Below are 27,637 nucleotides of genomic sequence, written 5' to 3'. Positions count from 1 at the left end.
TGGAGAGATATCCAAAACTGCGTTGGCTCCAACAACAACCAATGGGCAATGGTATTGGAGAGAAGAGATACTGAAAACTTTATAAAGTTGACCTCCACCGACTTGTCCTCCCACTCGTGACTGCACAGACGACAATGTTAATCCACCGCCTGCTATGCACTACCAGTACCACTACTTGAACATTTATTCCTTTATGTTTTTTGGGATACAAATCAACTGTTTCGTGCTAATAAAATTTTCAAACGCCACATGGCAAATAACACTAATCACGTAATTAATCAATTATCAAACCCACTATCATCTGCTTAGTGGATGCTGCTGCTCTTTAAATTCTAATCTTATCGTCAAATTAAAGCACATATACCTACCCCAATTCCATGTGTCTATATCTGTTAATGAATGATCTGCTATCAACAACATATTTTGGGACTATAACCTATTAAGATGATCATATTCAAGTTTTTGATTAAAACGAAAAAAAAATTGGAGTATTTTTATTACAAGACAACCTCGTAGTTTGGTATCAAATAAGAATGTATTTGTAATACGAATTAAAGTATTTATTTTTATTGAAATCTGCACGAGTTGAGTGACTCAACTATACCGTATCAGATCTAACTGCGACTCTACGCCTGGGCTTAACATTGGTGACAGGACAGGAGAACCACAGAGACATAAACATCTGTCAATAAGATATTTCTCGTTTGGCAATTGGCACCATCAAATGTGAAGTGTGAATTCATGCCACTGACACATGGCACCACAAGCACCATGATTGGTGTAGGAATTTGTTGCTTCGATTTCCTGGACTGCCTTATATTTTCTCTAACCCGGTAACCCCACATATATCTCCTTATGTTAGAAAAAAAGTTATAACTAAAGTTGGCCACAGGTATCTGTATTTCTGAAACAAGAATGGCTTCAGCTGTGTTCTACAACTCACTGAATCCTTCCACAATACTTTTCTCAAGAACCCACTTGCCATATAAAGACTCTTCAGCAGAATTCTCACGTTATATTAACTATAACTATAACTACCACTTGAGAACCAACCCAAGTGGAAAAAGAAACAAACTTGCACAGGTGAGAGCTACAGTGACTGAGTCTCCAACAAAGGATAGTGAAGCTGCTGGGTTGCAGACAAAGAAGAAGTTGAAGATTTTAGTTGCTGGGGGTGGGATTGGGGGGCTGGTTTTTGCTTTGGCTGCTAAGAAGAAGGGATTTGAAGTAGTTGTGTTTGAGAAAGATGTGAGTGCTATAAGAGGAGAAGGTCAGTACAGGGGCCCAATTCAGATACAAAGCAATGCATTGGCTGCTTTGGAGGCTATTGATTTGGATGTTGCTGAGGAAGTTATGAGAGCTGGGTGTGTTACTGGTGATAGAATTAATGGATTGGTTGATGGAGTTTCTGGTAATTGGTATGTCATTTTTGCTTCTTAACTTGGTTGCATTTTGATTTTATAGTGGTTTGTTTGAAACATGCACGGAGTACGTGTTTGATTATCTAATTTCTAATCCTTACGAGATATATCTCCACTGAATTTGATGGACTTGTGTTTGATTGATCAGTTTAAAGCCATTTAGATGGTTCTAATGTTGTTCTGCACTTCATGGTGGAAGTCTGTCAATGAAAAGTATATACAGTGCAAAAGCTTAGGTGTGTAGTAGGACTCAACATTCCTCTTATAGTTGGGTTTTTACTTTTTAGTTGTTGAGTGATAATTTAGACCATTAATTATTTGAGGTTTATTTGGGCAAAGAACTTATTCAAGGTGTTTTTTGTCCATGATTTCGAGGATTCCTTTTATCTGGAAAACCCGGAAATACAAAAATGAATCAAAAAGGTCATTTTGATAGAAACATTAGCTGTTTATATACCTTATTTGGTTGTACCCAACAAACTTTGTGGGAGTCTAGGATCAGTAGAACTGTTGAGTTTGTTTTACTATAGGTTTTTGAATCAAATATTAAAATACACTAATTGAAGTAAACAAAGATAACATGATGTATTGAATACGTTTGGAGACCTCCATATTTGATGGCAGTGGAATGATTCTTGGCTGTGGGAAAACAATTAGTGTGTCAGAAATCTTTGGTAATAGAAAATCCAACCATACAAGACCTAGTAGCCAAGTAAAACTGGGAAAAAAACTAAAAAGCTGCAACTAGTGCTGTCAAGTCTATTTAAGTTTAAGAATTGGCCATGTTGTTCATTTGATTTATTCTAGTAATTGTACTTCCAAATGAGATCAATTGTTGGCTAGAGAATGATGAGGTTTATTTCCCAAACAATAAAGTTGGAACTTGATTAATGGACCAAATACACCTAATTACCTGTTAATGGCAAGTGATATTAGGATACAACGTGGTATTACCACCCTCCAGTGAATTTATGCCACTTCTGAAGTTTTTCTCTCTCCTGTATCTTTAAATTAATTATGATTTGTAGTCATTAAATGTAATAACTAGTTGGTATACATGCATTGTCTTGTGGTACCACGTCAGCCGTACCACCGTGGTATTATAGACTTTGTCGTTATCTAGAGTCCACATAGGATGTTATATTGACTGTTTCTGTGGGGAAATGTTAATTATTTGCATCTAATCACATTGAATACTTCATGGTTATCAGGTACATCAAGTTTGATACTTTCACTCCTGCAGCAGAAAGGGGGCTTCCAGTGACAAGGGTAATCAGCCGAATGACTTTGCAACAAATCCTCGCTCGTGCAGTTGGGGAGGAAATTATTTTGAACGACAGTAATGTTGTTAACTTTGAGGATAATGGAGATAAGGTAATGTAGCTGCTGATTGGTTGGAGATCATCCATTTGATAATCTGCTTTTTTGTGGTAGCTCTTTTGAATTCCTTGATGATGACATTTTATGCTTTTGTACTTATGTTATTTACGAGCTTAGGTTACTGTAGTGCTTGAAAATGGACAGTGCTGTGAAGGTGATCTTTTAGTTGGAGCTGATGGAATATGGTCGAAGGTATGATTGTACCTAAGATATATGATAATAGTTTTTCTTTTTCCCATTGCGGATGGACAGTTGTTGTCAAATTGGTATTCATTGTGATTTTCTTCTTCATCTTGGAAATCTTACAAAATTGTTTTCTTGTGTATAGGTGAGGAAAAACTTATTTGGGCCAAAGGAGGCCACCTACTCAGGCTACACCTGTTATACTGGTATTGCAGATTTTGTGCCTGTTGATATCGAGACTGTGGGGTATGTTTTAAATACTTGGTGTTACCTTTCTTTCTTCATTGTATTCCTTAGGCTATCTTTTGAAATGTGGGTTATGCTTTCTTTCTTTCCTTATATTCTTCATATATTTCTTTATTCTTAAATATGTGTTTAGCTGCATTATGTGTATACTCATGTGACCTTCTATTCTGAAGATATCGAGTATTTTTGGGACACAAACAATACTTTGTTTCTTCTGATGTGGGGGCTGGAAAAATGCAGTGGTATGCGTTTCACAACGAACCACCTGGTGGTGTGGATGGCCCAAGAGGTAGATTCTCATCCAAATCTTAAGATATTCTTACAATGCGTTTTCCGAAATTCTACTGAGAAATGCAGGCAATTAGCGTGTGACTCTGTGTATAATGCGCATATATCATATAATTGATTTATAATTTTCTTGGAAGGAAAACAAAATTAATATTTAAAATAGCTGTTGAAATATGATTCCATCAACTAAATGATAAGGGATTAACCAAGAAATCCTGAAACTGAAAGAGATGAAAGTGAAATGGTCTGGGATGATTTACCAGATGCAGTACATAAGGATTTTCAGTAATTGATGGTCTAGACAAAGAGGGGCTCGCAAAAATTTATATTTTCTTCAAAAAAAAGAATTGTTATATGTCCGGCTAATTTTCATGGTAATTGATAAATGTGTTGTAGTATTCTGTATCCATATGTGGAGTAAGATGAACCCTGAAAGAACTTTTAATGTATACTCCTTTTTTAACTGAATCACATTTCCAGTTATTGAAGATGCATTATTTGAAGTAGGATTCAGCCATAATTGAACAGATGGCATCAAGAAAATCTTCTTTTTCAGAGAATAAAAAATCAGAGACAAGGATTTAAATGTTGAATGCAGTGATTCTTCATTGTATGAATACACCTCTGTTTCATATTTTGACAGGTAAAAAGGAAAGGTTGCTGAAAATATTTGAGGGGTGGTGTGATAACGTGATAGATTTGATAGTTGCTACAGATGAAGAAGCAATTCTTCGACGTGACATTTATGACAGGACGCCTGTATTCACTTGGGGAAAGGGTCGTGTTACTTTGCTTGGGGACTCTGTCCATGCCATGCAGCCAAATATGGGGCAAGGCGGATGCATGGCCATTGAGGTATACCTTGCTTTAGTTTGATTATTTTCTATACCCTTTTATGACTGTTGACAGAAATTATACTGTTATCAATATTTCTTACCATGCTAAAAGTGGTTCCCGTTATCATATAAGCAATAGAAGTTTTGTTTGTTTCCTATTTTGTATATTTTTTCATATATATGTAGTCTGTTCCGGGGGCATAACAAGAAATTTATGTTGACTAGACAAAGTGATGAGACCTCCCATTAGTAAAATCTATCAATATAAAGGGCATAAAAGGCATAAGGGCAGTAGGATGCTGGTTGTGAGTGGACATGTGTGCTAGTGGGAGTTGGTTGGAAAATATTCACGTGATGGGGAATCAAGTTGTTAGTGGGAGGAATATTTTTAGTTAAGGAATTAGTATATAAAGGGAGGGGAGTTTAGGGAAGGGGAGGATATTGTTCAAAGGGTCATTAAGGGAGGTCCCCAACTCCTCGAACTCATTGATGAGAACCTCTGTCAATTTAAAACAAACCCAGCCACAAAACAGTCCAAAACGCAGAAATGGCAGTCCAATTCTAGAATTAAAACCGTATTGTATTGATTGAATAGAAATGAGATTTTAACAGAACAAAATGGAAACAACAACAAACCAAAAGAACAGATAATTCCCAGCAGTTCGAGGAGCTGGGGACCTCCCTTAATGACCCTTTGAACAATATCCTCCCCTTCCCTAAACTCCCCTCCCTTTATATACTAATTCCGTAACTAAAAATATTCCTCCCACTAACAACTTGATTCCCCATCACGTGAATATTTTCCAACCAACTCCCACTAGCACACATGTCCACTCACAACCAGCATCCTACTGCCCTTATGCCTTTTATGCCCTTTATATTGATAGATTTTACTAATGGGAGGTCTCATCACAAAGAAATGTTATTGAGTTTTGCTGTGTGAAAGAATGGAGACATAATGGCTTGTGAACTGTGAGCTTTCTAATAGATGTTAATTACTCATAAATCTGATCATTCTTTTTAGTTGGGCACCTAATTCAGAAACTCTGTTTTGGGTGAAACAAGAATCCTCCTCCTGATTATGAATTAAAATAGGAAAATCAACTCTAGTTACATTTATTTTATTATCTTTCCAAACTTATTTTATTTTAATGAATGTTGATTTCTAAGATTTGATGTTATGGAGTTTCCTCAAGATTATTTTACCATATAAATTTGGTTATTTTGCTTTTTTACATCCTTAGTAGAGTTGACAAATGAGACACCTAGCTTGAAAGAACAATCAGATTTGAAGAGTAAGGCACTTGGAGAAGAAAAAAGGTTTACAAATGAGGCATCTAGCTTGAAAATTTTTGAAAAGGGAAAAGTGTTTATTTGTAGAGTCACATAATTTTGAAAAGGGAAAAGTTAATCCCTCAAAACGGTGTAGTTTGATCTGAATGGCAGAGAAAGGAAAAAACGAGAGTTGACAAACAAAGCAATTGATGTATGGATGGGAGTAAAGGACATCTTAGATTGTAAAGAAATGAGTATTCTTTAGTAGAATAGAGATGAATTCAAGATCTTAATAATAAATTAGTTTTTTATTTAAAGAGAAAAAGAAGGAAAAAAGTAGTTGTATTAGAGGTAAAACTAATTTATTTTTTCATAGGGGTGGTGTAGGAATTTTCTATTACTCACATTTATCTTTTTTATTCCCTTTCTCACTGAACAAACACTTTTGGTTGATAATTTGGCTGAAGATATCATTAGATCCTTTATTTTTTATTTTATTTTAGATAACATTTAAATTAGGTTTCCCTTATAAATTGGAAATCATATGCTGATTTTTTGTACTAAAGTTGGAAGCGTCTCCTTTTATCATGCAATGCAGTAAGATATTTTTCATGAATTTCTGCACATGCAAATTCCTTCTCTGAAAATGTCATGCATTGTAAATCCAATCAATATTTAGACATTGCTCTTGTTTTGAAGCTTAATACGTTCTGACATAAAAATTTGATCTTTGAAGCCTTTTTGAGATGAAAAACTCTGAACATAGACACTTTTTATTGACAGAACCGCTTCATGAGTGAGCTGAAACCTAACTGAAATATTTATTATGTGTTACAGGACAGTTATCAACTAGCAGTGGAGCTTGATAAAGCATGGAAACAAAGCACTGAATCAGGAACTCCTATTGATGTTGTTTCTGCTTTAAAGAGGTAATAAGTGATTCTCAGATAACCTAAAAAGGATGGGGGAAAGAAAGGAGAAGAAGAAAGAGTAGAATGAGTTAACAAGACCGGGAAAAAATTGGAAGGGAAAAAGAAAGCCAATTTAAAGGACTGGATTTTTATTCTATCTTTGGGAAAATCAGGCATATAGATGAGTTTTCTGTGGCTGGTTCCAGTATATGAAATAATGAATCAACTTATACTTAAAAGTTGTTCTTTAATAGGGTCTTAGTTATCAATAACTTAATATTTTTTTTACCAGAAATATATTCGATGGAATTCTCTGAATGATGGTCCTCGATTTTGCCCTTGGCATTATATGCAGTCATTTCACTTGTCCATTGTAACTATTCGGAGTACTTTAAAATTGACTTTCGATTTATGTATGCAGCTACGAGAGTGCCAGGAGACTGCGAGTTGCCGTTGTCCACGGAATGGCAAGAATGGCTGCATTGATGGCTTCAACTTACAAGGCCTATTTAGGTGTTGGACTTGGACCTCTCTCGGTAGGCTATTTGCTCTTTATACATCAATTATATAATGGTATAAGCTCTAGCACTATAGATGAAACACCCAAAATTCAACTTGTGGCAAAGACATGCCAAATGGGAATGCCTACTCATCATCAAATCATTACATCAAAATATCAATAGGTGAAAAAATATGATTACTAGTAAATCAATTCATGAAATAAAGTCTCTTCATTATTTAACAAAGTAAAATGTGTAACAGGACAATGAAAATTCCATGTCAACTTCTTATGATAACTAGCATAACACAAATTAAGTCTAGTTCAACTTCAAAATCCATAGATATTGATAAAAGAAGCATAACATAAATTTTGTAATCATAGGAACAAAGTCCAAAGTCTCTAAATAGCTTCATTTGTATCCAACCCATAACAGTGAGCTTACTTGTTGGAGTCTAGGATGAATGTAACAGGGAATTATGATAAGAATTTGTCAAACCATTTACTATATAAACGTTTGCATTTTAGACAAGTCAATAATTCATGCAATACATGAAATTAATTCAAATAAAAATAATTTATAAATTCTTTAAATGTATCAGAACAAAAGAAACGAAATAGTCCAAGTCTCTTAGTGTCACCTTGTATTGCAAATTACTTGACCAAAATACATGATAAATAATCTTGTCAAATCATAATAGAGGATCAATAAACCATCCAATCATAACAGTAATAATAATCGAACTGAAAACAGTAACAGTAACGGTACTGCAACAATATCAATACAAAACAATGGATAGTGAGCCAGAATAATATTAAACTTTTTCCTACACAAGATTCAATCCATTTGAACTGTAAAGATAGAATTCATTTAACATTTAGATTTGCACAAATATCAGATAAAGCTATAATTCAAATTACAAATCATTTTCTTTGAAAAGAATTTAATTAAAAGATGTTTAAAGTGAAAATACTTTTTACTGTGGATAGAATTCAGAATGTAAAGTCAAAAATTATTCTTAGAATGTATTTTCTTTTAAATCATTGACCAAGAAAAATATATAGTTATTAAGTTTTGAAACATCTTGAAACGAAAATCATAAGTCCTAAGTTCTTTCCTTATTTTTCCTCTTCCATATTAAATGAATTCTTTTTCTCTAACAAATTTGTTTCCCTCTTTAATGCTTTCCAAATTTGGGATATTAAAATCGTGGCATGCTTTGCAGTTTTTGACAAAGTTTCGAATACCACATCCAGGAAGAGTTGGTGGAAGATTTTTCATTGACAAAGCAATGCCCTTAATGCTTAGCTGGGTCTTAGGTGGAAACAGGTTAGATCTGGCAAATTCTGTTACTCTTCACTTATGAGCTTTTGGCTTGATTTTTGTACTATCCTTTCATTAATGAAAATCAAGTGAACTAGAAATTTTGCACATGCAGTTATACAGGTTTTATTTCTTTGCTTTGGTGTGTGCGTGATGAAGTGCTCTTGCACATTTTCTCTTTACATGGTCGATGCATTTAAAAGGACTTAGAACTCTGGTCCAAGGAAAAGAACAGGATACTAAAGCATTTAACTTAGGGAAAGAATTGTCATAAATATAAGGATTCTATAGATCCTGTGGAAAAATACTTGAATTAAGCTGATAAGTTCTTTGGTTAAAAGATTAAAGTATAGGGCAAGGATGAACTGTTGTTAAACATGTATATATTTTACAGTTTTTGTACCTTCTATCTTATCAATTTATTTAGCAGAAGTAACAATATCTATCATATTTCTTCACAGCTCAAAACTTGAAGGCAGGTCAATATGTTGCAGGCTCTCAGACAAGGTATGTTGCTTTTTTAATATTCTTTTGTATTGACAATTTTAGAGATACTTTTGAACTTTCAATAGGAGTTGCATAACTTTTTATTTTTTCAAAGCTAATATCTGGTCAGTAATTTCTTTAGGCGAGTGATCAGTTGCAGAGATGGTTTCGTGACGATGATGCACTTGAGCGTGCTGTTAATGGAGAGTGCGTACAATAAACCTTATATTTGTGTATATTGCCTCTCAGACCTTTTCTAATGTATGTAAAAATAATACAATCATCATATTCTTACTATCTTGTTCACTTTTGTAGGTGGTTTCTATTGCCATCAGGAAGTGAGACAGTTGTTTCACAACCTATTTGTTTGAGTAGGAATGAGGACCAACCCTGCATAATTGGGTATGCATTTGAGCTATTAATTTATATTATAAATGTAGATGGCAATCTTTGGGTTATTCAGTTGGATTGAGATCAAAGTCTATTTTTGATATGGTATTGTGACTGCAGGTGTGAAACTCCTCAGAATTTTTCAGGAATGTCACTAGTGATACCTTCCCCCCAGGTGATTAGAAGCCTTTTTATTCACCTGTTTGCTTTAGTTTATGTGGAATGTACATAATTCCTGAGGTTATGGTGTTTGATGTTAAGTAACAAGGACTTCTTTCCGTCTAATATTTCCATATCAGGTGTCTAAAATGCATGCTCGGATCAGCTATAAAGACGGTGCTTTCTTCCTGATCGATTTGCGGAGTGAACATGGCACTTATATAACTGAGTAAGTTGAAAGTGGCAGGGTCTAAATATCTGCTTAAATTGATGGAGCTCTTCTCTGAGACTTTACTCTTTATATGTGCAGTAACGAGGGGAGGAGGTACCGCGTATCTCCTAACTTTCCAACTCGATTCCATGCAACAGATGTTATTGAGTTTGGCTCTGATAAAAGGGTAGGAACTGGCATTCAATTTAACTGCATTACTAAATTAATTCCGATAGCTTCTTTTTGAGGTTAGAGATAGATAGTGTTAGTTATTTTATCTTGAGTCTTAATAAGTCTAAAATGTAAATAAAATAGTGAACACAATTTATATTACAATAACTGATTGTGTTTTTTTTTTTTTTTTTTTTTTCCTGTTCTTTTGAAATATTCTTCTTCATCTGAGCTTCATAGTAATAATATATGCAGGCGGCCTTTCGGGTTAAGGTATTGAGATCTCCTCCAAAGATTGAAGAGAAGAAGGAAGAGGGTGAAATGCTTCAGGCAGTGTAAACAATGTTGGTAAATTTTTGGAGTTAACAGGAATTGTATAGCATTTATTTGGATGCAGTGAATCAGTATGCAAATCAGCTGCATCTTTTACAATATAGGATCAGAGTGGAGAACATAACACAAGAAATGTCATACTTGATTCTCCAGCTTTGCTTCTGTCAGAACTGGAACATAAACATTTAATGTGTAATTTCCATTTTTTTTTTTTTTTTTCAATTCAAGAAAAGGGAAAAGATATTTACTAATCTTATGTTTGTTTCTCTGTCCAGTGTATTAAAAAAAGAGAATAACATCAAGTACTGTCTGATAAACCAAACAACCAAAACGTTTCCCTAAGCCCATGGGAGCAGGCTTGTTGATAATGATTCACTGGTAACTAGATCTTGGGGTCTTGCCTGTTGCTTCATGCTTGTCTTTAGTAAACCAAAGAAGAAAAGATAAAGAAGATAGAAGCCTCAACTCCTCAGGCCACATAATATTGGTTAGGTTAAGCAATAATTTACTGACAACTCTGATCCAATACGTCATAGCAACAGTGATCTTGTCATGCACATGTAACTTGTCCTCTACATTACCATAAAAATCTAGATAAAATAAAGGCATACTGTAAGCTCATAAATTTTCTTTTTTTCTTTTGTTTTTGGGACCAGAGATGGTGTATGCGGCAATATAACTAAGCTATCAGAAGACTGACAGAAATTTCCATTATAATTTGGCTCTTTTCATTCATACCTCTGATTATTATTCCAAACCAGTTGAATCCACATCTTATTTTCAAAACTAAAACTCCATCTCGAATTGAATACTATTTCTCTGAATAACAGATTATTCTAAACCACATGAAAAAGACCAAGAAAACTGCACACAGCACATGACACCATTGACAAATTAACAGGAGGGCCTACAATAATGTACCAAATGAAGAAGACTTTTACGTAACAGCATCAATTTCAATATACTCCAAAATATAACAATCCCTACCCTAGTATCGACTTTTTTTAAGTTGTCTACCACTTCAACAATAACGAACCACGCAGACGCATTCGGGAGTCCATTCCATGAAGAATGATTTCTCTAAGTAATTAATTATTATTTGGGTGGGCTTAGGAAAAGTGATTCTTGTAATATAATGTTTTATTCTTTTAAAGTTAGTATATAAACATATTTTTCTCTTGTATGAGTGTGACTACAAATCATATGACAAACAACATTTATTATAATGAAAGATATGAGTTAGTATTTCAATAATATTGATTCTACTGGATGTAACCTTTTAATTAGGTAAATTAGGGTAAAATCGTGCGTATTATTCTTTTTCTTTACTTGTGTGTGTTTACTGTTTTTGGTTTCATATTACTCTAAATTGGTTCAAACCTGTTGGTGGGTTACGATCCCAATTTTAACTTCCATTTGATTGAAAAGTCAAGTGTAAATTGTCTCTTCTGGAGGACAATAGAGGGCACCACTCTCTCCCTCTCAAACAGACAGAAAACAAAACTTTGATTAATATTTCATCACCAAACTTTATGATGTTATATTATTTGACTATGAGATTGTCTTGGAAACTGTAGACATAACAAACAAGTAGTGAAAGAGGGGTGAGCCCATACTGTTAATAAATTCAAATGACAAACAACAGGGACATGATCCATCTTGGTATTTTGATTTTGTAAAAATTTGGAAGTGGAGAGGTGTGACACGTGAAGAAGATGAATTGGCGGTGAGGGTGACACGTGAATAAGTAACGGTCGGTTCAGGTGGTGGAGGTGATGGTGGCAGTGACCGTTGGAGCAATTAATGTGTACTTTGTAACTTTTACTCGTCAACTTACAATTATTGCGAACTACTTAAAGGGAAAGTATCCGGGGGAGAGAGAGAGCAGGTGCTATCCAACGCTCTATTAATTGCATCTTCTTCTTCTCCAAAATCTGACGCCATCTTTTATCTGTTCATTAAACCTATTATTAAGTATCATGAAACAACCAAATTCAATTGGTTGTGGGTTGTTCAATAAGTAGTGTAATTGCCATATCCAATTGGGATTTGCTGTATGGAAAAGGAATTGGCACCAACTCTTGCTGTGGATATATCATATTCCTATCATTGCTGTATATTATCACAGATTTGGGCAAATTTGATAATTGATTGGTGAATATATTTTATTAACAATTAAATTAAATTAAAACTTTGAGTAGAAATCCAACCACCATACTTATGAAGCAATAAAGAAGTGAATATAAGAGGGTTTATGAATTCTTGAGTTAGAGTCCTCCCTAATAAGGGTGATCATTAGGGTTTTTATTCGGTTAACAGTTACAAATCTCTGGAAGATTAGTTGAAGGACACGTAAATTGGTCTGAACACTCCTAGTGATAAAAAAAAAAATGTAAATATATATAGGAAGTGATGTTTACTAATGCCGATGAACAAAAGGGAAGGGAACAAGGCAATAGTTGGATGAATGTGTAGACATAAAAATGTGAATGAAATAATGAAGCAGTGAATGGAGTCTCATTGAAATTGAAATGAAATGTATTGATCCAATTAAATCTCATTAAAACGTACAGTACTCAGGCTCCTTCACATGTGGACATCCCACAATATGTTCCCTCAAACTGTTACAAATTTTGCATCACTAACCAAACAAGCAAAACAACCTTAAGTACACACTCTTCCTGTTCCATTCCCATCCCAACCTCATGTACGGACCCTACTTCACGGTGGTCCCTCTCTTTTTTTTTTTTTTTTTTTTAAATTATTACCTTGTATCCATTCCAACCATGCCATTAACCTTCTCCGGAAAACAGAACTATATATATATATATATAGTTCTCCTTTTTTGTATGAGAAGAGCTTCATTTCTTTCACACCTTGTCTTCTTCTCTTTTACCAAATCAAACACTGCTTCAAATTAGTGTACATACAGGTATATATATTATGAAAAAAAACAAGCATGTATGTACACAAATTTGAAGCAGTGTTTGATTTGGTAAAAGGAAAGAAAAAAAGGTGTGAAAGAAATGAAGCTCTTCCCATATAAAAAAGGAGAACTATATATATATATTATGAGAAAAAAACAAGCATGTATGTACACAAATTTAAAGCAGTGTTTGATTTGGTAAAAGAGAAGAAGAAAAGGTGTGAAAGAAATAAAGCTCTTCTCATATAAGAAAGGAGAACTATATAGATATATATTATGAAAAAAAACAAGCATGTATGTACAGAAATTTGAATTTGGTAAAAGAGAAGAAAAGGTGTGAAAGAAATGAAGCTCTTCTGATATAAAAAAGGACCCACTTCACGTGGTCCCAGTATTTTCCGTATCTTATCGTCACCCCAAACTTTACCAAAAATTACAAGATTCTTGCCAGCTTTTCACACTTGTAATTTCGTATATGAACGCGAAACTCCTTTCCCACCCAAAAAAATACGCCCTCGGGCTCGGCCCTACTATTCACCTCGTTGTTATGTCTCTTGAATGCTAAACGGTGAGAAGATTTGTGTGTCAGTCAGCATTTTCTCTGCAAAACTCTTTTCAAATTCCAAGAAAATTTAAATCAAAATCACAAAATATCCTGAAAAGAAGAGATTTTCTCAGACATTTTCCCTTCCACTTACCGCCACCACCCCACCCCGCGTGCTTTCAAATTTCATAACATTTTCCCAGAAACAACCCAACTGGAATCTAAACGACAACGTTTGGAATGCTTATTTGGTTGGCAATGGGGCATCAGCGAATGTGATGATGATAATTAAGGTGTCCCAGACCCAGCGCACCGTGGCAATTGTTTTGATTCGAGCTCACCTCCCAACATCGGGACCCTCAATTTACCTCTTTTTATTCAACAATCAAGAGAAGATGCACACGTGCGCCGGTGCCCGTTTAGAAAGCTGAGCCTATCCCTATACTCATATTTATATTTTTTAATTTTAATCAATTACTAACAAATATACAACAAAACTAATTTAAAAAAGGAAACAGCTATACAATATACATACATGTATTTAATAAATTTATTTATATTTTATAAATATATAATCATGTAATTATAAACCCCCTCTTATATGCTTTGTTTCATAGTACAACGCGTTTCCCCATATATATTTTCAATTTCTATTTTTTACTCCAAAAGGAAAAATTAAAAAAAAAACAAACCCCGAGACCTTAAAATTGTAAAAACAAAATAGAAAAGAATCTCTCGATGCCGTACTACGACCGGGAAACTGACTCAGCCAGTTTCCCAATTCTTTCCACCAGTTCAGGCGACAGCTTCTTTGTTGGTTTTCTTTCCTTTTCCGGTCGAAAATCAAAGCCAAAAGCATCCGAAACCTCCTCGGAGCTCCAACCTGATTTTCGGAGCGAATCTGAGAACCGATCCGCTTTCAAAAGCAAAGCATCCAAAACCGATTGATTGTCCAACAGAACCATCTCACCTTCAAAAAACCCAGAAGCTGAAACGTTTACTATATCCACAATATCGGACTCGCTCCACCCGCCTTCTCTCAGAACCGACCCGATTTGATTAATGTACTCTGCAACCCACTTCGGTACTTCGGATCTGGGCATATCGAAAAATCTCTCCGGCGACGAAGAAGACGATGATGATGAGTTTCTACGGCGTCGATCAATAGCTGCGTCACTCCAGAACTCGACCCATCTGGGAGTCCTCGACCCGAGACCCGTATCCAAACTTCTCCGCGAAAAATTTGAAGATGATCCAGCTGTCTTTTCACTAACTGATCTCTGCTTTTTAAGAACCTGCGGGTCAGCCTCAGAACTCCGAAACAAAGACTCGCGTTCGAAAAAGTCGGATAGATCCAAACCACAACAAAAAATCCGATTCTCATCAACAAAAAATATCGGGTTACCAGCTAAAGAAGGGTTACAAGGAATGTAGCAATGGTTGAAAATAGGTATTAACAGTGGGGCTCTTTTGAGCGCATTTCTCGCGACACGTAAAGCCTTCTCCGGGTCAGCGGGCCTGGGGCCCCAAGACTTGGACCAAAGTGCGTTACGAGCAATTTGGAAACAAATAGCAGCGATCGGGAGATCAAGCGACGCGCGAAGGTGGAGGCGAGCGGAGCCGGCAGCGCGCCAGTCAGGGAATCCAGGACCCAAAGGCAAGCCAGCGGAGAGGACGGCGCGGAGGTCAGGGGGGAAGGCGAAACCAAACTCTGCTTCGGCTCGTGCAAACTCAGCGTCGGATAGACCAGGCTGGACGGGGATTCCGGAGTTCTTTAAATGGGTTATAACTTTATCAGCCAAGGAAGAGAATGAAAGAAGACCGTTGCGTACAGGAAGAGAAGTTGCAGCGGATGGAGCAGCTGCACGGGCTGATAAACGGCGTAAGCCAGCTACATGAGCCGGGTTGAGACCGGTCATTCTCCGGTCGACGTCAACCATGTTTAGACTGTTTGTGTTTGTGAAATGAAAAAAAAGGAGAAAGAGAGAAGAGTGAGCAGTGGTTTTAGTAGAAGACGGAGTTTGCTTTGTAAGGAGAGGTTACGTATTTATAGCTATTATGAGTATGGACCCCATTTTTTCAGATTTTGTTAATTCTGGGTTTATTTCTTAAATATAATTTCCATGTAAATCCTTAATTAAAGATGAAGTAAATGTAATCAAGTAAAACTTTTTTCTAATGTTTACTGACGATGGGACCCAACAATGATGAATAAAGTAGACAGCTTAGCCACACAATCATAATCCCACATTCATCTTTCTTCTGTGCTAACGTTTATTAAACGCCTATTTTCTCAGTCACAACAAGTAGCTGTTTCATAAGGGGAAGGCATAACATAATCATTTAATTAGCATCCTAAGTACCATGCTAATCCTTTGTTGAATGGCATTTTCTTGGAAATATTTCAGTAAAAGAGATGGAGATCATTTTCGCTATTATTATGCTCTTCTTAATAATCAATCATAACCTCTTGTTTTCCACTGCAGGTTTGATTAAAAATATCTTTTTCATGTTCTTACTACTCTTGCCATAATCCCCAATTGTTGGTGGGTGGGTGGGAAGAGAAGAGGATCAAGTGAATGCAGTTGAAAAGTAAGACTGAGGAGGAGGCTTTAAATTTAATTAATGGAAGAAGAAAGAAGAGAGAGTTTCGATAAATGAAGGGCAATAAGCAATAAAATCACCTACTTTTAGGCAAAGTGTTTGGTGTACTCACGTGCCCTTCATTCATCTTCCCAAGTTTTTTACTTTTTACTTCTTATTTATTATTAATATCCATCGGCATATGTCTGCACAAAGTTTATCGTACATTTTAATTAATCTCTCGACTATAAAACTGACAATCAAATAAGTTTTTTATTGTTCATCACTATTAGAACTTGTGGAGATTCAAACTAAGTTAGTCATGAAAACTTTTTTTATTTTTTTACATCTTCGACCATTTTTTTTTTTTTTTATCATCATAAGTGTTTACACGCTTCTATTAATTTTTCAAGTAAAATTATCAGTGTAAGAGGCTTATTCCCTAATAATATTTTGGAAAACTCGAGCTTATGTTTTTTTCCATTCATTCATTCCAGTGTATAAGTATGCATCGCCTGGTCTTTTCCATTTCAAATAAATTTTCAATTCTTGATTTAAACTATCAACTCTCATGATACAACGGAAATGTAAACAAACGTACTGTGAAATTGATTATCAGTTTTGTCCTCTTCCTTGTTTTGTGTCAATTAAAGCAATAGTTTGCCCATTAACGGCTAATTTCTCAGGTTGCCCACGTGATTAAAACTCTAATATTATTCAAAAAACAATTTTTTATTTGAAGGGAGCCTTGATTGATTGACCTAGCTAACATGCGAGGGTGCCCTTTAATTTCGGTCTATATTAATGATCGAAAATATATAAATATAAATGGTTTATAAGACTTTTAGTCATAATCATTTGGTCGGTTATAGTAATGTAAGTGGTCAACTGGGTGGATTATTTTGAGTATAATTTATATTATAAATTTATAATAATCAACATCAACCCAGAAAACTCCATTTTACAAGTTGCAACATCTTTCATACCCAAAATCAATTTAAAGAACGTAACTGTCTTGTATAAGAATCAACTCAGCAGGCCAGCTTTAGATTTAGTGGGCAACATTGCTGGCTTGTCTTCTTCAATCTTGTGAATTTGCTTTTTCATGCTTCCTCAAACTTTGATGAGTCAAGTTTTTGTTTCTCTAACCACGAATAGTCACTCATCAATCACATATTGATAGAGTTTGGGATAGAATCTATTTATATAAGAAACAGAGACCTCAAAGACAAAGAGACAGAAAGATTAATTGACAAAATTCTTCGTTGATAACCACAATCTAGATTTGATTTAGGTTATTATATAGCCTTACTCCAATGACTCTCAAAATGACTCTAATTGTCTAATTCAAATCTAATAAGATATTATATCTTAATTATAAAAAAGATAATAAGATAATCATAATTTTATGCTAATAAAATAATAGCATAATTATAAATGATAATTATAAAAAACTTAACATAATAATCATAATTCTAAAATAATCCTAACATTGCCTTCCTCGTTGGTTCAACCTGGTCCTCAAGGTTGCGAGGTACTGCACCATGAGAAATCATTTGGCGCAAATGAGGTCCAAACAGTAAAGAGACGGCAAAAGTTCCATTGGGGTCAAAAATCAACACAGTAAAGAAGTTATTTGTTCCCTTGTCGTGAGCCAACACGATGCCTGGCAACGACACCGGAGTGAGATCAGAACCCGTGGGAGGCTTGGTGAGGGCTGTCAGTAGTGGTGGAGGATTGTTGTTATTATGACCGAGAGGGACTAAGGGAAGGTCAACCGTAGACTGGTGGTAGGCAACAATCATGATATAATCAGCAAAACGATCGATGGGGCCCACTTGAGAAATGACTTTCAGTTTCGAGGAGAAAGTCATGAGTTGCGGGTCCGTGCCATCAAAGCGCGGCACCTCCAATAAGAAAGGCTTAAAAGGTGACATAAACCCAGAAGAATGCAAACTCGAGCCGGGTGGGAGAGTGTCATCGCCACTCGCATCACTGTCCTCCATGAGCTCTTTTTGTCGTCATCCTTGTTCTCTAATCATGAATGGTTACCCCATCAAGCTCATTCAATCGGATATTACCTTTAGCAAGGGGAACTTCGTCAAGCTCATGGTATCGATTTCTTTTTATGATATGTTAATTTTCACGCTGAATTCAAACCATATGCATGCCCTAACAGTGACACTTTCTTCAACTTCAATCATATTATGAACACATCACAAACTAATCTAGAAAAGCAACCATGCTCATTTTCTGGTGGGAATTGCCTTCCTTTTTCTCGAAAGGAACCCATCATATATTTAATATATTTTTAGAGTAAGCGACTTTTCCCACCTAAGGTTTGCCTTAATGACATTTCCCACCCAAAAAGTTTCAAAATACTACTTTTCCACCCAAAGTTAATATTCTGTCACTACCCAAAACCGATTTTGACCGATTTCGACAGCGAAAATTCTCTTCATCACCACCCTTTAAACCTTCGGTGTCCTCTTTACAAAAGCCTTCTCACTTCGACACTTGATTTCTTTTTTATTGTCAACCACCAAAAAGCTAGGGTTTCCTATTCTTAGCTAATTTTCAATTAATTCCGATGGCTGAGTATTCAATCAGTCACCACCATTCGATCCACCAGCCTCCACTCTACAAAACTCTTCTTATCTGGCTCCTAGTAACTTGCCGAACGTCAACTGAGAAAATGAAGTATATTTTGGGTATTAATGAAATATAAACTTTGGGTGGAAAAATGTTGGTTACTCTATATTTTTATGTAAAAGAATATGACCTATAAAGTTTGATTATAGTTGTGACGGTTCCGTAGGCGTTAATGGAATTGGGTAGCATCAAGTTATTGTCCCATATAGGAAATCAAAATCAAGTACCCAAATATTTGCTCTTGCCTGCACACATACAAATAGACCACATATTTGAAATCACATGTAGTGTACAATATTTTTTTATTTTATTTTTCAGGTTCAGGGTTAGCGAAGCACATGCATAAATATGAGACTTGACATCAGTTCGACGTTAGAGAGAAGAAGAAGAATAGGATCATTTTTTTAAGCAAAGAAGAGGAAATGAATTTGAATTGGGTGAGTGGCGATTATGATGATAATATAATATAATATTTGAGTGATTAATTATAAGAGAGGAATGCAAATGCATGCTTAGAAGAATAAAATCATTTTGTAGGGCAAGGATCTAATCTACCAATACTCAATTTTTTATATACATTCTTTAGATTAAACATATATTAATCCAAGAGAGATACACCATCCCATGTGCTCCATCAATGTTTTTTTTAAGTAAAAAAAAACTGGTGCGTTTAGGTAAGTCTTTACAGGAATAATGGTTTCATAAAGCCTAATTAATCCAAGTAGGTATTCAAAGAAATGAATCGGGATTCATTGCTTCATTTTTACAAATCAAAAAAGCTAATTCAAATGTTAATTAAATGGTGTAAAGAGGGAGTTTGATATGTAATTGATTGATAAGGCTCTTTCCATAAAGGTTGATATTAGAAAATTCTAGTTTCTAAGTTAAAAAGTGATGGGAATATATAGACAGTAGACAGCAAGCAATAGATGATTCTTTCACCAAGTACAACAAATTGTGAAGAAAGCTTTTGGGTTAATAATATTAAAACAAAAAACAAAAATTAAAGTTGATGAATAGGGTCTCCTGACCCCTCAAGGTGTGGTCAGATATTTGAGTTGATGTGTTGGTCTATCTCTTTCTGTCTCTCTCAAATCGAAATAGCAGATATTCTGTGTAAAAGAAATGGCAGATATGAGTGTAGCTATAAGGTGTGAATACTGAATAATAGGGAAAAGGTAGAGAGAGATGAATGTGTATTTTATGGGAAAGAAATGAGAAGCGTGCGTGTGATAAGGATGCAATAAAGTAATTAGGTTTTAGAATTAGATGTATAGGTTTCGATTGCTTTTTTTTTTTTTTTTTTTTCATCTACATCAAACAGAAAGAAAGATGATATCTAGTTTGTGCAGGGGATGCAAAAATTTAAAAAAGTCTCATATGCAGAAAGTTGTTTCTAAAGCAATTTGGATTATTAACAATGTTTAATTGGCAGCTTCATTAGGAAGCGTTAGGCCTTCAAAGTGAATTCTTAAGGGCAAAGAAAAAGAAAACCTGATAACAAACCAAATGTCAACTTTATTTTTATATCACCGCCCAAGACCGAAATATTTTGGAATCCTTCTCCATACAAACTCCTTATTGGTAGATTTTTTTTTTTTTTTTTTTTTTNATTTTTTTTTGGAAGCCTCGGGTCTTTCTATATACGAAGGTATGAGACTAATTTCGATCAGGGCTCGGATAATTATCTCTAACCACAAAGTGTTTCCAGTCTTGTTCGAGCCTCTAATATTGCGAATAAAGTTCATCGCACAGGAAGTTCAATTATCGAATGGGCCACGCCACGCCTCATAGTTGGAAGCGATTTTCATCAATGATTCAAACGGTTAGAATTCTTACGCGTTGGTTGCTTTATTCCAAAATTGGTACAGTAACAGGGCTCCTGTCAAATCGTGTTAACCACTAATATCTAATTCAATTGGGACAAAATTACTATACTTTATGCTTTGGATGAGCTCACAGAGTCAATTATAATCTTATCGACGCTGCAAACTGACATAAAGTGTCCACAAATTCAAATTACAATTATAATCAGATTCTACTCCGAGCTGGCCACTTCCCCTGTTTTGTGTGCTTTGGGAAACTCCTGTGAGGAACATCGAAAAAACATTTATGTTTACGCGTCTGTTTCAAAAGGTGAACCACTTTAATTTAGGATTCATTTACAGTTACCATTAGTTTTGTTGTTAAATAGGGAAAGTATTATTAAGAAACTCGGTAGTGATTAGAAAATTTTGTCAAGTTACTTGGTAGAGTATATTGAAATCCCGCCCAATCTGTCATGTCAGAATCAAACACATCTGAAAGGAGTGGCAGTAGGCAGACCTTCCTTCATACATGGGGATTCTTCACTGTCCCCCGCACCAGACGGACTCAACTCAAGACAATTGTCATATTCTCTAACCCAACACTTCCATCAGATATATCAACTCATGTTCCACATCTCTTTATTTCAATTCAAACTTTCTATCTCTAATTCTTGTTCCCACAACAACTTTACACCTCCACAAAATCTTCAACTTTCCACATGACATTTTCATTTGTACAAAACCCTACTCAATTACTTTATTATACATACAAATGCAAGTACTACATCATTATGAAAATCTATTATTTTTAAGCCAAAATAATTGAAAATCCTCACAAATCATTCAATCTGAGAAACATATATTGGTCTCAAATTCTTATGTTGCACTTTCAAAATATTTAACACCCAAACACAGAGTGAATAAGAAAAAAAAAGAAAAAACTTTGAGCCTGATAATTGACTTAATAAGAATTTCAAATATCTCCCAATAATAAATTTCATTATATTACATTCAACTACGTAGGACAATCAACCCCAATAACCCATCAACAGAGTTGATTGACGCTTTTGCCTACTTTCTACCCCTACAACGTAAATACTTTGTGTTTTAGGTACATGGATACCACTGCTTTCAAAAAGAACAAGACCCTCCTGCAATATTCCTATCTCAGTACCTTGAATGGCTTCTTACCCTGTAAGGTTTGATATCTGAATCAGATAAATAATAACACATAACTCAAAATAAGGATCATTAGAACAGCAGGATCACCTGGGTGATCGAGAACGAGTGCGAGCAGGAGAGCGTGAGTGTGAGCGTGATCGAGAATAATATCTTTGAGAGCCTCTGCTCCTACTTGGACTTCTGCTACACCTGTATCTTCTGGGAAAAGAACACATAATGGAACCAATAGAAATTTACATCTTTAGCCATGAATGCCACCTTCCATTGACTTAATTATAAAGGAACATCTAAGAAAAACAAGTAAATAAACAGAATGGTATACTTTCACAAAAACTCAAGATCATTCTATAGACTAGAATCACCTCATCAATGGTCTTAAAGAATGTAAAAACAGGAAAAAGGGAGGTATAAAATTGACCCAAACATGGAAGGGATAAGCTCATATTTTATATGTCAAAAACGTTGCCCAGCTAACTATGTGATAAATGCAATGCGATGCTGTCATTGCATCAGAGCTTTGCTCAAATTCATTTAAAACTTTGCAGCATCCTACGTATTTCAGCAACATAAAATAGACCAGACTGAACTTAGCACAGCCCAAAGTCTGGAACTGGCACAGAATGTGGCTCACCAGGCCTTGGTAGTAGGTCCATGAGTAGGCGCTAAAGATAGCTATATGAACAGATAAATAAAATAATGTCATTCACCATTTTTATATAACAAGAAAGCTGAAGGTTATTTGGTAAATTTCACAACAAACAAAGGAAAAAAGGTAAAAGCAGAAAGAAATACAGCCCATATCATGGAGGGCCCAGTCAATTTTAGTTCCACCATTCTGAAGGCCAACTAGGTTGGACTGTAATGGGCTGGCCGGGCCAGTCCAAACCCTTTACATCTCTATTCATACCCAGTCCAAGAACTAGAGATAAATAATATAGAGATTTCAGCTTTGATAATGAACGATATTAAGGCGACTCAAGGGGAATGATGACCATAAATCAGCAAAATGTTTACAAATCAAACTATCAGAATAGATCTTATCAACCAGAGACAGATTTTATATATTCGTTATCAATTTAACCAACGTTAATCCAACTTGGAGGTGGTATAAATTACTGATGCTGTTATCAGTTTAACCAACTTTAGTCCATGCTTATTGGCTATCAGGAGATAATTCTGTTCTTTTGTAGCAGTCATAAAGCTTCCATAAATACATTGGCCACAGAAGAATATATAGACAAAACAGAACATCAATATGTCAAAAAGTTGCACGAGCATGAACAAGGCATTATGGAGTACCTTGGAGGAGAACGACTATAACTCCTGCTGCGGCTGCGACTTCGTCGCCTAGTGCTTAATCGGCTTGTTTCGGCAAGTTTTTCCTGCCTTTGTCGCTCTTGCTCCCGTTTCTTAGCCATTTCAGCTGCCGTATCCTTTTTAACTACAGGAGCAAAATGAATCTATCACAATCCGTGCATAATTACAGATGCAAACACATGTTAAATGAGCTATTGTGCCACTTAAATAAACATCATTAGGTCATACTTTGTTTGTTCAACTGTTTGCTCATAATCCTTTTTAGCCGCTCCTGAGGTGTTTCTTTCTTCTCACCCAATGGTTGTTTTAAGGAACCACCAGAAGTATTTGGTTTGGTTAACTTTGATAAAGCTGAAGATGAGCTGTGATGAAGAAAGAAGAAAACATTTCAATGGTAGAAAGTCGATTCATTAAAGCTGAATGAACATAATAAACATAAATAAGTTATAAGAAAAAATAAAGCTACCATCCAGACAAGCTTATATAAACACTAAGGAAGGAAAAAAAAAAACATTTATGGTCTTAGTCTGATGGTCCAATGAGTACCTTACTACTGGTTTAGGCACTTTTGTGACCTTTTCCTTATCAAGGGATACACCAGATGCTGGATCAACATGCAGTGCCTCAAGAATGCGACCAGATGCTGGCCTGCAGGAAAGCAGAAGCATTAGAAACACTGATTTCAATAATTAACTTGGAAGAATTTTTAAAAGTCCATTTCAGGGAAAAACAAGCTTCAAAAAGGAAGCTGCCTTCCCTCCCTCTTGCCAGTTATGCTGATAAAACCTAAGCCTGATCTACTCTAAACCAGAAAAGTTTGTCTCTGGCAACAATATGGGGATAAGCTGCAGCAGAGTAAAGACTGTCCAATCTATCTTTGCAAGAATTAAAGGTCCAGTGCCCCGACCGGTTCAAAACATCTGCCCGGGATGGAGATGGTGGTGGAGAAAATCCTTCAAGCTTTGGTGCATCCCCATCGCCTGAGCCCCCAAATTCAGTAATATACTCTATTTTAGGGGTCCTCAATTTGCCCCGATGAACATCATCAGAATATCCTCCACGAGCATGGCGCCTCGAGTATGAGGGGGAGTGGGATTGTGATCTTGATCTGCATAGATGAAACACAACTGAATTAATATCGACCACAAATCTATTCTTGTGAAAGGAAGAAAACAAGATCAACAACTTCTACAAACAACTACGACAGGCATACCTCCGAAAACGAGGATAAGCTTCATAAGTTGGACTTCTTCTAGGCTCCCTGTGTATAAAAGATGGTAGCAACATTATGATAAACCTAATATCATACTCAACCATTTTGTTACAAGATATCTGGTTTCTTAGAATTTGGGAATAGAAAATTTCTAGACTTCTACCGGTAGGGGTCATGATGGAGCACACGTGTTCCAGTAATCCGTGCAGCTTCTCTTTCCCTTTCCCTTTCTATTTGAGAAGCTTTTCTTCTTTCCTTGCGACTCAGCTTCCTCTACAAGTTCAGAATTTTAGATCCAATGACACAAATAGGAGCACTATGAGGCACAACACAACAAAAAAGTGAATCTGATTTACAGTTGTCATGAACTTACAATTGCAGGATCACCTTTGATTGCTTCCTTTTGCCTTTTTTCTTCCTCTTTAGCCTTTTTATCCATATAAACAAGCCAACCGTACCTTTTCACTCCAAATTCCTTAGCTATTTTATCCATTCCCTCATCATTGCTATCATCACTGTTAAAATCCTCCTCCTCCTCCTCCTCCTCATCTTCATCGTCTTCATCGTCTGAAAAATTGGTTTCCTCGTTTCCATTTCCATCATAAGAGAAACCAACCTGTGAATATGAACCCTTGCTCACAGGAGGCTGTGACGGTGGAGGTCTACCATACATGCATAAAAAGACAACATGAAATATATTCATAATGGTCATAAGCTAACATTAGAAATGTTAGTAAAAAAAAAAATTCAAAGCACATGTCGACAAGGATCTCATTTACATTAAAATCTGATTAAGAAAGAATAAGAAATGATGTTTCCAAACTAGAACAGTAGGGTAGTTTTTGGTTCAAAGGAATCAACCATGGAACGAAATAGGCATTGCCTCTTCTCCGTTTGGTTTCAAAAAACTCGAATGAGCATTCCTCATTCCATCAGATACTAGAGTTGGCATTCCTAATCAAGCTATCCTCATTTTACCCATATAAATTAAAGAAGATACACTATCTGACTCTTTGCTTCCATTGCATATTATATAACTTCTAGGATTTCTTTTCATTATCTCAAGCAATGTTTTGAGTTATCTTATATATTAGCTAAAATATTTTAGGATTTTCTGGGTACTATTTTCTATGACAAATAACTTTTATAATTGAATACAAAAATTTTATTAAAAAAATATTAAATATATCACTTAAGGTGAAAAAAGAAACTAAGTTTCGCCTATAAGGGCTGGTCAATATAACTTGTATATAAATTATAAAATCTCCAAAATAAGGGTCCCTTTCGTCAAAAGAGCATATATGTGATTCAATTGTGACAGATCAAATCCCATAACAGTTTTGATGATTAATTCAAACCTTGTTCCACACTTGATTTCTCTCCAACCATCAAATGCAACCTAACAATCTTACTCCAAAGCAACTAAGGATTGAACAGATATTATCCTGAAAAATAATAATACCACAATACTATGCGGGAAACTACATCTCTTGCACTTCATAATCATTATGTGATCATTAGGGTTGCTTCCACAACAAGTTTTGGAGAAGCCATCTCCAAGTATTTGACCAGAAAAAAAATTCTTTTCCTCTAATTTTAAGAATTGCAAAAAGAAAAAAAAAACATAAAGTTTTCTTGGAAGGTCAGTTTCTTTGACCTACCAGAGGAATTATATCATATATTCAACTTTATATTGCATTGTCAACATGCAAACAAGCAATAAATGCAAAAATCTAAAAGTACAAACAGTGATAAACATCCACAATGCAAAATCATTTTCAGCTTTTACCAATATTCAAATGGAGAAATAGACGATAATCTGCTATCCTACCACAATTCCAAGCCAAAGACAACTTATACAATATTAAAAAATCACAAAACTGGAAGAAGCTAAGTTTTTCATCTGATTGACGCAAAGCATTTGGCCAAGCAGTTTATTTTTTAATGCAATACTCTAAAAGAACTAAGTCTCTAATAAGGTATATTTCATCAATTGATTTTCAATTGATATTATAATTCTAAACTTAAAGTGAATAAAAAGTAGCCTGGGAAAAATAATTATATCATATCAGTCAGAAAAACTAAAAGGTGTAAAAAAGAATAGAAATTAAAACCTGTCTGAGGCAAACAGGGCTGCAGCCTTTGCTTCCATCTCTTGATTTACATGTTGCAAGCCCTCCTCATCGGCAACTGCAAATTTACAAAAGATAATCTTATAAAAATTAATCTCAGACTGACAACTAGAATAATTATTGATCTAAAGATTCAAAATTGAAAACAATAAAAACGAAAAATAGAAAACCTTGTCATCTGTCGCTCTATCAGAAACAGAAGGTTACCACAACAACATATTTAAAAAATGTACATGAATTTAACACATTTAACAAAAAATAAAAAAAGTACCGACATCCTCTACGTCGATGCTTAATTAAATCCCGATATCGCTCAAAATTAACAAACTCTTCTAGTTCTTCTTCTTCTTCTGACTTTTCTTGAGCATGGAAACGTTTCACAGGTTCCCGGATGAAATCTAGAAGGGCCCGCCCATCAAATCTACATAAACAATGGAATTAAAACTCTCAATCAAACCACGTCTCTATGTACCAAATTCAACAAGTGAAATAAATGACACACACAAAAGGGATAGAGTTTGATACCTATCAATCATAACATCTTGCTTCCCATTCCAAGGTATCCTACACCACAAGTAAGGAAGTTTATCAAACACTAGTATTCAACAACAATGATGCAAGCAGAACAACGTAAATTGAAACAAAATACAACGAACATTTTACAAAACACTACGATATTAGAAAAACTTAGAACGGATTAATTACTAAATTTATGTACATAAAACAAAGCGATAAATGAAACTGTAAAAAGAGGGTCTCACAAGCCTTGCTGGTCCTGAGAGGCCTGGTAGAGGCCATCGTCTCGATACATGCGACAACGCGAGCCGATAACCTGAATGGATTGCTGAGGATCGCCGCGCCGCTTCGCCAAATAAACGGCGCGTCTCTGGGCTCGCTTTCGAGCCGCGTCCATCATGTCGTGCACCTTCTTCTCCGATCTCCTAGCCTCGTGCCACATCTTCAACGATTCGCAAACCCAAACCCTAACCCTAGACTCTCAGTAAGGAATTTGGATTATATAAATATGATCCACCCGATCAAATATTGTTTTGTTTTATGGCAGACGTGAGTTCCCTGTAGAGGTTATATTTTGATCTGGACCGTCCGTGTCAGCATCTAAATGGGGTCCATGGAACACCAGCATAACGTTTAAACGTGGCAAGCAAC

General features: G+C 35.5%; 3 protein-coding genes across 5 annotated transcripts; 1 reads left to right on the top strand and 2 right to left on the bottom strand.

The window, feature by feature from the left end:
* Positions 1 to 846: 846 nt before the first annotated feature.
* On the top strand, positions 847 to 10,364 carry LOC116112416 (zeaxanthin epoxidase, chloroplastic). Of its 2 annotated transcripts, none has more exons than XM_031398554.1 (16): positions 847 to 1,418; positions 2,633 to 2,795; positions 2,919 to 2,993; positions 3,130 to 3,230; positions 3,404 to 3,519; positions 4,162 to 4,373; positions 6,467 to 6,558; positions 6,962 to 7,076; positions 8,266 to 8,369; positions 8,825 to 8,870; positions 8,992 to 9,056; positions 9,165 to 9,251; positions 9,360 to 9,414; positions 9,539 to 9,627; positions 9,709 to 9,796; positions 10,036 to 10,364. In XM_031398554.1, exons 1-16 carry the CDS (start codon positions 916 to 918, stop codon positions 10,117 to 10,119), a joined length of 1,995 nt encoding a protein of 664 aa, XP_031254414.1. In that variant the 5' UTR covers positions 847 to 915; the 3' UTR covers positions 10,120 to 10,364. The 2 variants fall into 2 exon arrangements, with proteins under 2 accessions (XP_031254414.1, XP_031254415.1); XM_031398555.1 differs by having other exon boundaries at positions 916 to 1,418; positions 10,021 to 10,364.
* Positions 10,365 to 14,163: 3,799 nt separating this feature from the next.
* Positions 14,164 to 15,588, bottom strand: LOC116112423. Its single transcript, XM_031398565.1, has one exon. It carries the CDS (start codon positions 15,521 to 15,523, stop codon positions 14,330 to 14,332), a length of 1,194 nt encoding a protein of 397 aa, XP_031254425.1. The 5' UTR covers positions 15,524 to 15,588; the 3' UTR covers positions 14,164 to 14,329.
* Positions 15,589 to 21,547: 5,959 nt separating this feature from the next.
* LOC116112419 (CLK4-associating serine/arginine rich protein-like) lies at positions 21,548 to 27,511 on the bottom strand. Of its 2 annotated transcripts, none has more exons than XM_031398558.1 (13): positions 27,232 to 27,511; positions 26,996 to 27,034; positions 26,746 to 26,891; positions 26,453 to 26,528; positions 24,712 to 25,000; positions 24,502 to 24,611; positions 24,339 to 24,386; positions 24,033 to 24,233; positions 23,672 to 23,773; positions 23,354 to 23,487; positions 23,108 to 23,249; positions 21,896 to 22,006; positions 21,548 to 21,818 (listed from the first exon to the last, which is right to left on the bottom strand). In XM_031398558.1, exons 1-13 carry the CDS (start codon positions 27,426 to 27,428, stop codon positions 21,794 to 21,796), a joined length of 1,620 nt encoding a protein of 539 aa, XP_031254418.1. In that variant the 5' UTR covers positions 27,429 to 27,511; the 3' UTR covers positions 21,548 to 21,793. The 2 variants fall into 2 exon arrangements, with proteins under 2 accessions (XP_031254418.1, XP_031254419.1); XM_031398559.1 differs by having other exon boundaries at positions 21,896 to 22,003.
* Positions 27,512 to 27,637: the final 126 nt, after the last annotated feature.

This window comes from Pistacia vera, unplaced genomic scaffold, assembly GCF_008641045.1.
Source record: "Pistacia vera cultivar Batoury unplaced genomic scaffold, PisVer_v2 Contig661, whole genome shotgun sequence".
NCBI lineage: Eukaryota > Viridiplantae > Streptophyta > Magnoliopsida > Sapindales > Anacardiaceae > Pistacia > Pistacia vera.
This window is presented reverse-complemented; position numbering and strand designations above follow the sequence as displayed.

Bases quoted from the DNA above. Each gene is read 5' to 3' on its own strand.
- LOC116112416 (XM_031398554.1), top strand. From the start codon at position 916: ATGGCTTCAGCTGTGTTCTACAACTCACTGAATCCTTCCACAATACTT. The intron at 2,796-2,918 runs GTAATGTAGCTG...TTACGAGCTTAG, and splicing joins TTGAGGATAATGGAGATAAG to GTTACTGTAGTGCTTGAAAA. The intron at 3,231-3,403 runs GTATGTTTTAAA...TCTATTCTGAAG, and splicing joins GTTGATATCGAGACTGTGGG to ATATCGAGTATTTTTGGGAC.
- LOC116112419 (XM_031398558.1), bottom strand. From the start codon at position 27,428: ATGTGGCACGAGGCTAGGAGATCGGAGAAGAAGGTGCACGACATGATG. The intron at 24,387-24,501 runs GTAGAAGTCTAG...TTTTATACACAG, and splicing joins CTCCATCATGACCCCTACCG to GGAGCCTAGAAGAAGTCCAA. The intron at 23,488-23,671 runs GTACTCATTGGA...TCTTCATCACAG, and splicing joins GTGCCTAAACCAGTAGTAAG to CTCATCTTCAGCTTTATCAA.
- LOC116112423 (XM_031398565.1), bottom strand. From the start codon at position 15,523: ATGGTTGACGTCGACCGGAGAATGACCGGTCTCAACCCGGCTCATGTA.